The sequence below is a fragment of the Chelonoidis abingdonii genome, chromosome 15 (assembly GCF_003597395.2).
Source record: "Chelonoidis abingdonii isolate Lonesome George chromosome 15, CheloAbing_2.0, whole genome shotgun sequence".
In the NCBI taxonomy this organism is placed as follows: Eukaryota; Metazoa; Chordata; order Testudines; family Testudinidae; genus Chelonoidis; species Chelonoidis abingdonii.
The window spans coordinates 6,969,007-6,984,035 of record NC_133783.1 but is presented as its reverse complement, the minus strand read 5'-3'; the positions used below and the strand labels follow the sequence as shown (position 1 = coordinate 6,984,035).

The 15,029-nt window shown below is 38.8% G+C and overlaps 1 protein-coding gene across 1 annotated transcript in view; it reads left to right on the top strand.

Moving 5' to 3' along the window:
- The window catches only part of ZCCHC24 (zinc finger CCHC-type containing 24), a 156,549-nt gene extending 152,835 nt beyond the window's left edge, over positions 1 to 3,714 (top strand). The window contains exon 4 of the mRNA XM_032786388.2: positions 875 to 3,714. Coding sequence (XP_032642279.1) covers positions 875 to 988 — 114 coding nt within the window. The 3' untranslated portion in view covers positions 989 to 3,714. The remainder of the gene's footprint in view (positions 1 to 874) is intronic.
- The last annotated feature ends 11,315 nt before the right edge of the window (positions 3,715 to 15,029 follow it).

Genomic DNA, 15,029 nt, shown 5'->3' with positions numbered 1-15,029 from the left:
TGGTTGCACAATGATTTGCAATAGACTGCCTTTCTTAGAAAGCCAGAGAAGTTATATATTTTCATGATTCCATTATAAAGTACACACTGTATTGTTTCATCTTTATGTCTCTGGCACCATCAGATCTTTCAGACAGGCAGCCTTGCTTTGATATGCAGTGTGGGTGTTTTATTTTTTAAACGAATATGAAAGCTTTTAGATATTAGGGAAACTTAAAGTACAAGGTCTAGTAAATCTGAGGAATGTTTACTCCCTGTTTTACTGATTCCCTCCTCTGTCCCCCCAGCATATCTTACTCAACTGTTATTACAAATACTTAACCATGTTACTAGTTGAGCAGTTTTCTTCCCCTACTTTGCAGCTGCTGTGTTTGGGAAATTCCAGCTCTCCAAATATGGAGGTGTGTGTCAGGCAAACCTCCGTCACTTGTTTCATAACTGTACATTGGCAAGACGGCTTGTTGGTATTAGCACTGAATCCTAATGGCGTTAACCCCCCTGGCGTGCCTGGGGCAATGGGATGCCTAAGTGCTAATGCCTTTGGGACATAATCACTGGGGCCAAGTGAATAAATGGGGTTGTTTTATACCATGAGGTTATAAAACAAGTCTTTTTTAGCAATATAACTAGAATAAAGGTTTACAAGACCTTGAGTGAAAGGAAATAACATTCATGCTGTCAAGACAGTTCCCACCATTGCAGAGCCAGGTAGCTGGCAACATGTTCTGGCTTTTCAGGAAAGAAATATAACACCATTAGCTGCACTGGGAGAAAGCCTAGCAAAATAACCTTAAAAGTTGGGTTTGTAGGCCTAGTCAAGATCGACTGTCAGTGACATTTACTGGAGCATACTCTATTCCCTTTCTTCTCTGTAGAGACCCCTGGAAAAGCCGGATGGCCTGGATGTTTCAGATCAGAGCAAGGAGCATCCTCAGCATCTGTGTGAGAAGTGCAAAGTTTTGGGCTACTACTGCCGTCGTGTGCAATAAACCTTCAAAGGTGGCCTCTTCTGTCCCCATCATCCTGCGAGATTCTTTGGCAGCACACGGTCAAGAGCAACACAGAATCCAAGACAAAAAAAAACTCAAAAATGATTGCCAATTTTGCCTATCTTTAAACTAATAACATGCCTTACCATTAATAGAATGTAACACTTTTCCTGTGTATGTGTATACGTGCAAGATATATTTATAGGACTATGGTGTGTTTTATATATCGATCTATCTATATATCTATCAAACAGTGTTACTGATAGTGTTCACAGTGGAACCACTGCTGTGGTTTCTGTTGATTGTTTACACGGTTCCTGTATCATGGCCAGGTGAAATGAAGCGAAGTGCTGTGTGTTAGGCAAGATATAATGTTCACTGGGAAGTAAACATTATGAATGGCTTTTGCAGGACTTAGGTAACCTGCAAGGCCACTAATTGGGAATGCTTGTTAACCCCATGAACATTATTCCTCTTATACGACAAGACAAAGGAAGATTCAACAAGCCACAGCATTAAAGAAGGGAAACTATCGTGTTTTCTTGCTTTGGAAGATTTGAAAGTTCCATGCTGCTGCATTCTTGGACTTCCACTGCTTAATGTAACTTGGGTAGGGCGTAGGTGGACTCAGTGAAGGTAAAACAAAGTGTATAATTGTTTGAGTGAGTAATTTTTTTTGTATGGAAATGGAGAATAGCAACTGGACAGATTGTCAGTAAGGATTCCAGCATCTTTTGGAAGAGAATAGTGTTTGCTTTCTTCAGGCTGTGATTGACTGAAATCCTTCTCTTGTCATATAATTTCTTTTAAATGGGCCCTTTATGTGTATTTGCTATTCATTAGGCCACAAGCACACTAAATTTACTGTGAATAATGGGGAATGAGAATGATGAAATTTGTCCCCAAGCCCTAATTGAGTGAGTAACCAGACTTAATATTTATACTAGTTTGAAAGCCACTTTCTGGAAATATTTTTATGTCCTGTTTTCTACTGTGCAAATTTATTAATATAAAAAGTATATACTTATGTAGCCACAGGGGTTGTATAGGGCATGAAGAACATAACCTACCCTCTTCTCTGTCTTTCTAAAACATCTATATAGGTTAGGAGAAATGTAGTAATTGTATGTGGTTGTCCTATTTCAAGAAGAAGGAACTTTGTGCAGGAGGATCCTGTTACAAAGAAAAATATATTATCAGAGATTGGGGAATGTCATGAAATGAAAGTACCTCAAGACAGTAGTCTGGTTTTGTATGTATTTTTAAGAGTAGATTGGCAAAAGGACAGAATGAATAAGACTTGTATGTGTCATCCACTTCTATAGAAAACTACAGGAGGGTTTTTTTTTAAATCAATCATTTTTTATTTTCATGAAATTTTCTTTAAGAACTGGATGTGTGTGTTATTGTTATGTGGTGGAAATGTTTTAAATTTGAAACACTCATAGCAAGTTAAAGCTGTTTCAAAGTTAAATTTGATAGATACAATCCAGAGTTACCGGCTGCCAAGGTAGGATGAGGTGGTACCAGTACAACCATTCAGAGTCTTGTGAAGCAGATTAAAAACTCATAGTAAGCATTCGCATGTGAAAATCTTCACAAAGTTGATCTAGAGTGAAACTTTGGCATTTCCATGTTTTCCTGTGAACAGGGCAAAACACTGATGGGGCAAAAATGATTTGTTTAGAAACTTCACACAAAATTCAGTTTTCACAATTTATGGGGAACCCAAAAATTCAAGTTGTAAGTAATGGGTCTACTTGTTAGAGTAGTGTACTGGGAGAAAGGACACACGGATTCTGTCCTGGGTTCTGCCAGTGGCCTGCTGTTCGACACTGGGCAACTCTCTTAACCGCTCCATGCCTCAGTTTCCCCATCTGCAAAATGGGGATAATAATACTTAACATACCTACCTCACCAGGGTGTTGTGAGGTTTATTTAATGTCTAAAGGCCTTTTGACATTGTTGGATGAAAATATTATTTTGTAATTATATAGCAGTTAAGTTAAACACTCTGAGACTAATTTTGCCCAGTTAGCAGTACCATAATTTAAAACAAAAATGACTGAAATTTAACACTAATCACAGATTTTGATTGCCTCAATCAAGTGAGACAGTTAGCATCTTCAAGAGGAATGCATTCTTAGCCGAAGACTGAAAAGTACACTTAGGGACAGATTTTCTCAACAAATCTTCGTAGTTGGCCCATGAAATAAGAAATTTTGTGCATGCCAGTTTAGAGGTGAGTTTTTAAAACCTGGCCTCAGTGTTAATTTTGGCCCATTGTTTGGTGTGTCAGTAATGCAAAGGAGAAGATTGCAAGAAGGCCATACAATAAACTGGCTATAATTTTTTCCCTTGAGCACTCAGTGGTATATGAGCAGCAATTTCTTTGACACTTAAGATCCAGCTAAAGGAAAAGCTAAGAAATAGCACCAAACAAAAGCTAAGAGAAAAGCCGTTTTCTTCACAAAGCTAAGCATGTATCAACCAATCTGTCCCACTATTTCAAAATAATTTCAAATTTGTGGCAACCACTAAAAGAAGAAATACTGTTGATCAGGGCCAGCCCCAGCATTTTTGGCGCTCCAAGTGGCGTGGGGGGGGGGGGAAGAGCCGTGATGGTGGCACTTTGGCGGCAGCTCTACCGCTGCCACTTCATTCTTCAGTGGCAACTCGGCGGCAGGTCCTTCCCTCCGAGAGGGACTGAGGGACTCGCCGCTGAATTGCTGCCAAAGAGCCGAACGTGCCACCCCTTTCTGTTGGCCACCCCAAGCACCTGCTGCGCTGGTGCCTGGAGCTGGCCCTGCTGGTGATGAACATCAGAGCTGCAAAATATGTAGCTATATGTAGCTATAATTACATGCTATATTTAAGCCACTGCAGGATCTTAACATAGACCAGTTGAAGGACAATATTAAACAAAATTGTTGCCTTTTTCACATTAGTACCATTTTAAATGTTATTTGTTCGGGTTCAGTACTGCATTATGGTGCTTTTAGCTTATAGATTTCTAGAGAATGCTTTAAAGCAAGGTTCCCAAATATACATCCAATGTTGCTTTAATACAGCTACCATTTGTATATGCATAGTATAACCCTTTTTTTTTTTTTAACGTACTTGTTGGAGGTTAAACACTCATGTCATCGTATTATCCTACATGTTAGAAATGTCAGCACATTAACTGAAGACACAAATCAAATGCATTTAGGTCCTGGTCCAACTCCAGATGAAGTCAATGGAAAGACTCCCATTGACTTCCCTGGACTTTGGAGTTTCCCCACCCCACCTTATTTTAGTTAGTGAAAGGAAAGAATGAATATTGCTGGCTGGAACCAGACAAGGACTATGCAAGCTTCCCTACACATCGCTGTCAGTGAACCCCTTTCATGACCAATAGCATCCCCCTCTTACTGTAGTCTTCCACCTGTGGTGATTAAGCAATTGCCACTTATCTTGCACAGTGTACCCAAATGAAGTGTAGCATGAAACCCACCAAATGTATTGTCACTGGTGACCTAGTAAGTACATCTTTAATTCATACTTAGTAAGCACATTTGAAATAAACTAGGGGCAAATAGGATCCTCCTCTCCGCTTATGCTGGAGGAGAGGGACTCAGAAGCAGGTAGCGAAAGAGTTAAGACTGTGGGAAAGCAAGAAGCAACACTCCCTGGCCTGCTCTCCTCTCCCCAGAGTCCACAAAAACCACTCCACATGATGGGGGCACCACAGGTATAGAAGCCAGGAAGTCGGGGCACAAAGGGAAGTAGCATGCTTTTTTCTGAGCCTGGTAGGGGTAGATGTTGCTTCATGCAGAATTTATTCTGGCCATGGTTTCCATCTGTATCAATGAAGCAAGATATATGGTGCAGTCCATGGGGTGTGGAGGAAGAGTGGATAGCATGAAATGCCAGAGAGCTGGAGAAGTCAGCTAACAATGCTTACTGCCCCTACATCCACAAGGAAGAAATTTAGCATTCCCTCTGGGTTTTTTGGGACATCCAGACTCATTGTGCGTTGTAAAAACCCCCATCACCCCAAGGGGTTGATGTGGGGAAAAGTCTACATGGCCAAACAGAGTTTCAGGTGTACTCCTGCCCCCTCCTGATGGGATTATTTGTAGGAGTGGAATGTTCAGCTCTTGGTATTTATCTTTGTTGGTAGGTATCCTTATTGTATATGGATGTATAGGTCAGTATCGGAACATATTTCACTATTAATCTACAGTAGTTCACAGTCGTTAGTCTTTTGTAATGGCATAGTTTTTAGTAAAGGTTGACGTTTTCTGAATTTCAGATTTACACATTTCTTTATAAAAAATTAATTTTGAATAAGAAAAGATGATTTTTGCTCAGTTTTTTTAGTAAAAATTCATCCCATTTTTGACTAGCTGAACTGGCTGAAATTTTCCAAATTTGAAAAAATTTTCATCAACATTTCTGATTTTGACCTGGAAATTATGGGATTATTTTTTCCTCAAATTTTCATGAAAAATGTCTACCATTTTTTTCTTTGATCAGCTTTAGTTTTTTAACTCATCAACTGGTATTCCCTGACTGGGTTTTAGCAGTTTTTTTGAAAGTCAAAAGCAAGTCTTAGTGAAAACATTTGTAATTCAGTACAAATTAACTCAGTCAAATTCTGCCTGAAGGAATTTAAGTCACTTCACTGAGTCTGCTGATAGCGGCACATGTGAGAGCAGGATTTGATCCTATGGATATGTTTGGGAAACTTAATTATAAACATTCGATTGTTATCTACCTGTGAATTGAACTGTGCACCACACCCTATTCCTTCTGGAGACTTTTAGCATTCATTTTTTCCATATAAGTCATAATTCTTCCTTCAGTCAATCAGAACATTCATGTATAACCTATCTTCTGGATCACTACTGCTCAGGAAAAAAAAGGAAATCAGTTGACAGGGGTACATCAGTTTGAACCAGCTGAGGATAATTCCTTCCCCCCTCCTCTCCCAATAATTTAAATCTTGGCCCCAGATTACCCAGTTTTTACTGCTGCTTCCCCATAATACATTATGATGCCACCTGAGCAAAATCCAAGGCCTTGGTGTCTCAAAATTGTTTTTTTAATTGCAAATAAATACACAAAAGGTAAATATTATTTCTGCAAATAAGTGTATTTTAAAGTTCCCCATTATATGGGACCTAGTCTGTAAACTATAATGTGAAGTTATGTATATCGGAGGAGGCCATTTATAGAAGGATCCTCTATATTCTACCTTTTTGTACAACATGGAATTTAGACTAGACATGAATTGCAGACTCTTGAAGCTATAGCCATTATTCCAAAAAATGAAACTACTTAAACCAGTAGATGAAAACTAAGACCATTTGAAAGTATTAGAAATAAATAGATTAGTTCTCTATGGCTTGAAGTTAAATCATGTGTGTGCATCCAGTACATATTCTAAGTGCTAGTCAGTGAATAGCATGCAATAATTCATCAACATACAAGCACTGTTAAAATGAAGTGACTAAGCATGTGTTTCTCACTTGCTTCCGCCGACATAATCAGAAGTTTGATGGAATTTTAGCCCCTCACAGTGTCATTTTCTAAGACATCGCTCCATTCCTGATTGAATATCAGCGCATATCAGTTTTACATCTGCAAAAACCACTGCTGTCCATTTGTATTGCTTCAGCGCTCAGAGGGCTGACAGAGATTTTAGATGTATGGATGACAGTTTGTATTTTTAGGATGAATTTCAAAGGGACAATCGTGTGCAGTTACTAGATGTAGTTGATTGATATTAATGTTTACCCCCTGTATGAAGTATTTCACAGTTTTACTTGCAGATGTGTATTTATCTTGAGTTATACTTGACAGAGTTCATTTCAGTTTTTGTTTGGTTTTTTTTGTTTTAATACTATGTGTGTATTTTGGAAACCTTTTTAGATGTTAAAATTTTTGAATGGTTACAAATATTTCTTGTAATACTGAATTATCTTATCTGGAAACTCTTTGCAGTAACTTTTTTGTATATATTTGAGGGCCTTTTAAAAAAAGAAAAATATTATTGTTTGTGTTTTTTTTTTTAAAAAGTGTTTTTACAACTTGGAAGCTTTCAAAAGGGCCTTGCTCTCAACTAGAATACTAACAGAGGTAAGAGTTTTCTTAAGTATTTTGCAAAACTAAGGGTATAGCCTCAAGAAAATATTTATGGAAGTAATTTACATTTTTGTTTTTTTACAATGCTTTTGTTTGTATAAAGTATGCAACAGAACTACATTAAGAAGGAAATATTGTCTACATAGAATATTATATGAAAGTTGGTACATAATTCTGACAAAACACCCTTGCAATTCTTTAAGCCATATTGTTTTTGTTTTTCTTGGATGAAAATATCAGTATTAAGTAACCAATGTATTATTCAAGTGCATAGACTTCTATTAATGAGCTTATGCAGTTTATTTATATGTGTATTTTGGGAAGTATTGCCTCTTTAGGCAAAGCTATAACTAGATGTATTCGTGAGTAAGGATCAGATAATATTATACTATCACTTTATGACCTTGTGAGAGAGACAGTAAATGCTGAAAGCACAGTAACTATTCAGCTTTCAGAAATTCTGGAACACAGATATTCAATTTTTGTATTGTGGGGATTTTCTTTTCATAACGCAAGGGTGGGTGCATGTGAAGGTTTGGTTGGGGGGGACATCATTTGACAAACTGACATTCATGACAGTTTGTAGACAATAAACAGAGAGCTGCTAAGCACTATTGGCTAAAGCAATATTGTCAATCAAAGGACATAATGGAAAAGGATCAAGGTAGATTGTTGTAGGGATTTTTGTCTATTTTAATTAGAATTCATAGTGTGATAGAATATGCATGTATTTGAAACATTTTTACAGTTTACGTTTCATGTAGCTTGATTATGTAATGGATTTTGTTTTTAAACCATGCTTAAATGAAAGGTTTGCCTAATCCTGTTCTGGACTTTTGTTTCCTTTAAAAGATTATTTAGTACAGCAGTCACTACATTGTATAATAGTGCTAAAACTGTATCTTATGGATTTCTGCAGCTTTAAAAATTAGCTTAATTATTATGACTTTTGTTTGTTTTTAACCATCTATACCCACTGATCTTGTCAATTTTAGTTGCCAATTTGTATGATTTTCTTTTCTGTAATTGTTAATAAACTTGTACAGCTTAAAAACAAAAACCTATGGACACAGGCTCAGAGGGACCAGTCCTGCCTCAGCAACCAAGATGACAACTCACTCAACTAGTGACTGTGTTGCTGAAAAGACTGTAAAGCCTCTGTTGTGGATTGTCCATAAAATGGCATTCCGACATGTGCCTTATTAGCTGGATAGTACACAGCTTTCCTCTAGTATCATAGCATTTTAATGCTGTATTAAAATATTGCAACAACATAGTGAGAGAGTTGTGTGCTTTTGTTGAGAGTTGTTTGTTTTGGGGTTTTAACATAACTTGTGTTGGTTTCCTGGTAATAATGCACAGACTAGGTGCTGGCAGTCGCAGCGCGAGCTTGTCCCAGCAACCCAGACCTTAGAAAGGGCAGATCACCACCGCAGTTCAGTCCTTTAGCACTCTGCTAGTTTGGTCACATTGCAATTTAGCAGGGTTTCTCTTGTGATCAAGTCTTCTCTGTTGGGGACAGAGTTACAGCAGTGCATCCAATGCTCACGGTTGTATCGCCAATGTCACGGTCTCTAGTGCTTTTCTTAAAGCCCTCGGAATCATGTTCTTATCCAAGAATCTTCACGTTCTTTAAAAAAATAAAAGGGTACCTTTCTAGCCCTCACGATTGCAGAGAAAAGCTGGAAAATGTGAACCCTAAAACCTCCAATGCCAGAAGGCAAGTTAAAAAAACACCACCACATTATTTAAAAAGTCTCACGACTGTTAAGTCAATCTCGTGATGGGGGGAGGGGCAAACTAATGATTTGTAAATGTAGGATTGCAACACTGAACTCCATTAAATTCACTGCTCATAAATAAGGCTACAATTTGCTCATGGAAGTCAGGGAATCCATAACTTCCACAGATCTCTGTGACTTCAGCCTGCAGCCATGAGCTGCACGGTACCCTAACTTTCGTGGTGGCTGCCGCCACCAGCGAGAGGGAATCCCCCAGTAGCTCCCCAGTCGCTACTGCAGGCAGTGGCGGAGAATCCACTGGCAGCTCTCCAGTCCCCTCAGGCGGGTGTCCCTCCCCAGCTCCCAGTCACAGGGCAAGGGTCACAGCTCCCAGCCACAGCAGGGCAGGGTGCTGGACCCTCCTCCATCCCCATTTTGTCATGGACACTTTAGTAAAAGTCAGGGACAGGTCATGACTTCTGTGAATTTTTGTTAATTGCCCATGACCTGGTCATGACTTTTACTAAAAATAACCATGACAAAATCGTAGCCTTACTCATAAGACCACAAGCCATTCTTGCAACCTCAGCCAAAGTTGATTTCTCTATCAGAGTGATTTTCAATCTTTTTTCATTTGCGGACTCTTAAAAAATTTGAAATAGAGGTGTGGACGACTTTGGAAATCAGACAGTCTGCAGACTGCCAGGGGTCCACAGACCATAGGTTGAAAACCTCTGCTCTATTAAGCCTGTCAGAGATACCTTAGAGGTATGAAGTGTTAAAAATAGAAATGTATCATTAAAATTAATTCTGTTAATTAAATGTACTGCTTCGAAAATAAAATATTCCCCTTATTTTTAATTCTAATTCATATTATTTGAAAAACATATAACACCTTATAGAGGCATAAAGTATCCAGTTGCCCTAAGAAACATTGTGCAGATTTGATATCCACAGTATTATCCTTAGGGGATGCAATGTATACTGTAGATATAGCTTGATCTCTGTGGAAAGGCTTGCGCAGCTATCCTCATTCAGTGACTGAACTCCTCAAACTTTAAATTGTAAGGAGTTTTTGACTGGCTAAGTAATTTCTACCATCATTTGGAAAACCAAGTCGTTCTTCATTTTAAATTAAAGTTATAAAATAGTGCTGCTACCCGACAAAAGCGACTACAAAGTTGCCTGCTAATCTAGAATCCAAAGGAGAGTTTTGCCCTTTGATAGAAAACTTGCTCCTAGTACTCATAATGTACTACCCTAACAAAAACTCAGAGGTGAAATAAACCGCGTCGTAACCCAGCCCTCTATTTATATTCAGGAATTATGCAGAATCCTGCACCTTAAATGGCCAACATGCCCTTTAAACCAAAAAGCAGAAGACAAACTATGCAGAGTAGACAAACCATGCTGTTGCATACTTCCCTCTTACAATGCCTCATTATAGAAATGGCTTCCTACGTTTAATACACCAAACACTAATACAACCAATATTTACCATTGCATTAACAAAACAACACCAGACTACATTTTCCAGAGGACTACAGGATGGAGGTCACAGGTCAAAGTAACCCACTCCCAATTTACAAAACCCCCAAAGTAGTACCTCTGTAGCCAAAACAAACAGGTAAGTAATAGGCTCTTCATATTAATTGTCCACCCTTTAGATAAGCAGCACAAATATATGAGAGAGGGATAAAATGACTTGTTTAAACAACATCAAAGCCTTATAATATTTGTTGTTACCAAAGCCCTTCGATTTTTAAATGCAGTTTTAGAACGCAGAGGTCAAAAGCTCAAAAACATCCTTTCAAAACACAGTAAGATCACATTTTAATAAGTTTTTTCACTATTACTATGGTTTGTTCTACTTCACTAAGGGGTTAAGTATAAACTATATCACTTATGCCTAAATTTGCTGTCCAGCAAGAAAAATGCACATTCAAGCTTGTGCATCCCTATGCACAGCAAACACATACAAGCCATCTAAGATTATTACTATCTCAAGTACTGCATTGTACATGCAGTAAATCAGCAAATAAAGAGCCTCCCTTTTATCTCTATCCCCAGATATGGGGAAGGCAAAGCAAGGGGTAGAGAGGAAAGTGAACCACCAGATCCCAGAATGTTGGTAATGCTTAGAGTCTGTTGTGTTGATTCATAGCAGCGGCCCATAAAAAGTATCACATAAAGAACATATAAATATAGCAAACGAGTAACTTGCAATACTGAAAAAATAATATCCCCTCCAATTCCATTGTTTGCTAGCATGCAGTTCTAAGTGAATATAAACAGATAGCTTTTGGCTCAACACATTGATAATCTCAGGGATCAGATTCACAATTGACCCCATAGTGTTTAGCTTGTTGAAAATGAACACAATTATCTTCACTTATTATCTTTGCCTCAAACACATCTTAAACAAAAGGTTTTGATGCTTGGCACAGCCTTCTTAGAAAGGACAGACCCTAAAACCATTATTAAAACAAAATTCCCCTTCAAAACATCATAAAATCTAAAAGGTTGGTGGTGGTGATGTAATGCAATGGGAAAACCTACCTCCATCAGTACTGTTTAGTTCTTTCTTTAATGAACTGAAATGCAAGTCTCAACAATCGGATTCCTGGATGTCAGAACTTCCCTGAGTTACACTCCAGGTCCATTGCTTCTCTGCAAGAAACAAAAAAAGATTGACCATTTTAACTGTTTAAGCACAATTCAGAAATATAACAAACCCAGACTGGCTGATGAGCAGACCATGGGAACAGCCATGACCTTGGTCATTCTCTGTGACCCATGCTGAGAAACAATGCAATAATTATGGACTTAAAATTACTTAGATTGCCTACCCATCAAACATGGCCCTACTTTGGAAAACTTAGATTTTATTTGGCTTCCGCTCTCCTTTAGACTAAACCTTCATGGTTTCATCCAGATTTTGTTAAAGCAGTATGACTTCTTTAAGAATGGGTGAGTTGAAATAGATTTTAAAAAGCCCAACCCAAGAATCAAAGAAAACCAGAGTCAAGCTTTTTTAGAGGTTTTCAAAAGTTTGGCTTGCACCATTCACCAACTATTTTTCATTTTGCCTCTGCCCTTTCTGATTCCAGCTGAGATGAAAAACAAAAAAGGCCGATCTACCACAATGAACTATTCCCTAGTGTTATTTCTGGCCTGACCTAAAGTGGCAGATACCAGCAGTCCAATATTAGCCAGTTTTCATAGGTTTCCAGTCCAGTTTTGCAAACTTAATGGGCAAAATCCAGATGTAACATAAGCAAGTGCAACTCAGATGACTTCAGTAAAGTTGGACATAAGTTACACTGTCTGAATTTGGCCAACTGCCGTTGGGAAATATGTGAGTATACTTCTGAACTCTGGCATATTAGTTTGAATCAAAGCCTTGAAATAAATTGGTTTATTGGTGTCAGACCAAATAGCTGGGCTGGCTTCCTGAAAGTACAAATAAAATGTCCGCTATAGAAATAAGGAAAATTGCATATATTTGTCCTTCCTACCAGGGGAAAAGCTTCCAAAACACCACACAGTCTAGATAATCAATACTAGCACAAAGACCCTGGCTTAGCAGTCAGAGCTATATACATGCTTCTGTGAGCCTTCTATCTTCCTTAATATTCCCTATTGCTAACTTATTGCATCTGACTCTTCCAGACATTGGAAGCCATCATCTGCATTAACTTGTCCACAGGTCTGTACGTTTTAAGTTGCCTATTTGTCCTTTGCTGCTTTTTCTTAGAAGGATAGAAAATACTGCAGTAAGAACGAAGACAACTACTATTTTTCACACTTCATTTATATCCCACTTATTCACATTTACAAACCATACAAAACAAAAAAAAAAACCAGAAGAGCAAACCTGACTGCTTAAGGAGAACAGTGAGGTGAGACAGATCACTCTGTCCTAATCAGGGAATATTGCTCAGAAGCTTTCATTTTCACAATAATTACAAGCAACACAGACCAGTGTTGGTCAGCTATAGAATTTTCATCATAGGAAATATGTAAACGTAAGATTTTTTTTTAAAAAGGAACTTGTACTGTAAATACTTTTTTAAATGAACAGACTCAAACTGCATCTAACCTCTCTTGTGCATTTTCCCCTCATAAGTGCAAAATTGGGTAGTTAATGTTTTCCACATTTACTGGGTCTGAAGTGTGCATGTGCTTTGTTAAACTTGGGCCTTTTTGCACAGGTTTAACAACAACTGTAATCAGACAACATAGTTAAGTCTGTGCAACAAATGCAAAGGCAGTTATACCAACAGAAAAGTGTTATATACCCTTTTCTTTCACTATAGCTCCATGCACCACTTTAATTAAGCTAATTTTTCCTACGGATTTAATTAAATCAGTGCAAAATTGGCATGTTCTTAGACTTGCAACAGCCTTACAGATGAGGAAACCGAGGCACAGGTTTAAGGGATTCACAGGATCCATCTACACTGCAATAAAAAAAACCAATGGTACTGACTCAGTCTCACAGGGCTTGGGCTGTGAGATTAAAAATCACAGCATAGATGTTTGAACTCAAGCTAGAACCTGGACTCTGAGACCCAACCCCCTTGCCAGGCTCCAGCCCAAGGCCAAATATTTACACTACCATTTTTTGCCCCACAGCGCAAGCCCAAGTCAGCCTGGGCGAGCCGCAGTCTTTTATTTCAGTATAGACATACTCTCAGGGGCTTAACTCTCACTGATTTTCAATAGGAATTAGGCACTCTACTGTCATTTGAAACAAAGCCTTCCCCCTAAAATTGACTTGCCCAAGGTCACACAATAAAGGTGTCTAGTTAGAGTCTGTGGTGTGGTATTAACTCAAGTTATTAAATGCTCATCTAGATATTTTACAAACATTTGTGTACTGCAACCAACTTGTTTGGAGTGTCTAGATCAGTATTTAAAAAGTGTTAAATTGAATCAATGAGCAAATAACTAATTAAAATAGCACTGTAAACTGTAGTCTAGAAATAAATATTGCACCAATTTAACTAAAGTAATCATTTAAAAAATCAGTGAAAGCCCTTGGGCAGACATTCTTATTTGAAAAATGAATCAGTTTAAGCTTAATGAATACAAACCAGTTTATATCAGAAGAGTGTCCACATAGCCTTTAACTCAGTGCTATTTCTCAGGCATGGGAAGGGTGAATGATCAGACTGGGTGGGAAGAAGACAAGCTAGCCTTTAAGGTTCTGCTACAAGAAAGATGAGTGCCTTCTTTTGACCACCCCTTCCTTTCCTGTACCTCTTTGCACATGGGGGTTGGCTGAACACAGGATGAGTGGCAGGGAGCTCCACCTCTTCTAGCCATCCAATTGCCAGTTCAGAGAGGGTGTGGTAGCTGACTGGCTCCACTAAACCCCCTTTCCTGGGTGTTTAAGCATTGCTGGGCACACAACAGCAGAAAACGGCCTTACCCTATAGGGGTCAGAGTGGGGTTTCAAGGGTCACCTTTTGGAGTCAGGAAGGAATTTTGCCCTATAGGGAAATGTGTCAGGTGGAGTTTTATACCTTCCTCACCACATGCGGGAGACCTGGTAGGTAAGGTTAAGAAGGAAGAGATGATACATCTCAAAAGAAAAGAGGAAGCGTGTAGAAATCTCAAATACTGTCACAGCTGGCACCCACTGTGAGTAAGATGCTTTAAAGGACCAGTTCCTGAGGTAAACCTGAGCACAGACCCTGAGTTGCACCCTGTGGGCCAAGAGGCGATCTTAAATCTCCCTCAAACAGAACTCCCCTCCTCTGTACTCTCATTCCCCTTCATTGGCCAGGAGGCTCATTAGCTGCATACTAGGAGGGTTGGCTCACTTAACCCAGCCCTTCTTCCTTGGTTTTATGGCTTAAGGCCATTCAGTCCTGCTCTGGACCTGATTAATGCCAGGTTGTTAGAAGGAGGGGATCAGACTCCTCCCTTTCAATGTTAATGTTCAATAAATTGTGGCCAAACCACTTTAAATTCACTCACATGTCTGCCGTCAATCTCCTGATGAATGATCTTAAATCACACCTTTAGTTAAGCGGGTGGAACTGTCAGTGTAAACAAGTCTTTAATCTGCAGTAGAGGTGATAATGGGATCTCTCTCTCGCAGTCCTATGCCTCTTTTGTATAGGCAAAAATGTACAGTAAACGTGAAAAAGCATACATGCCTGATGTTGCAGAGACTG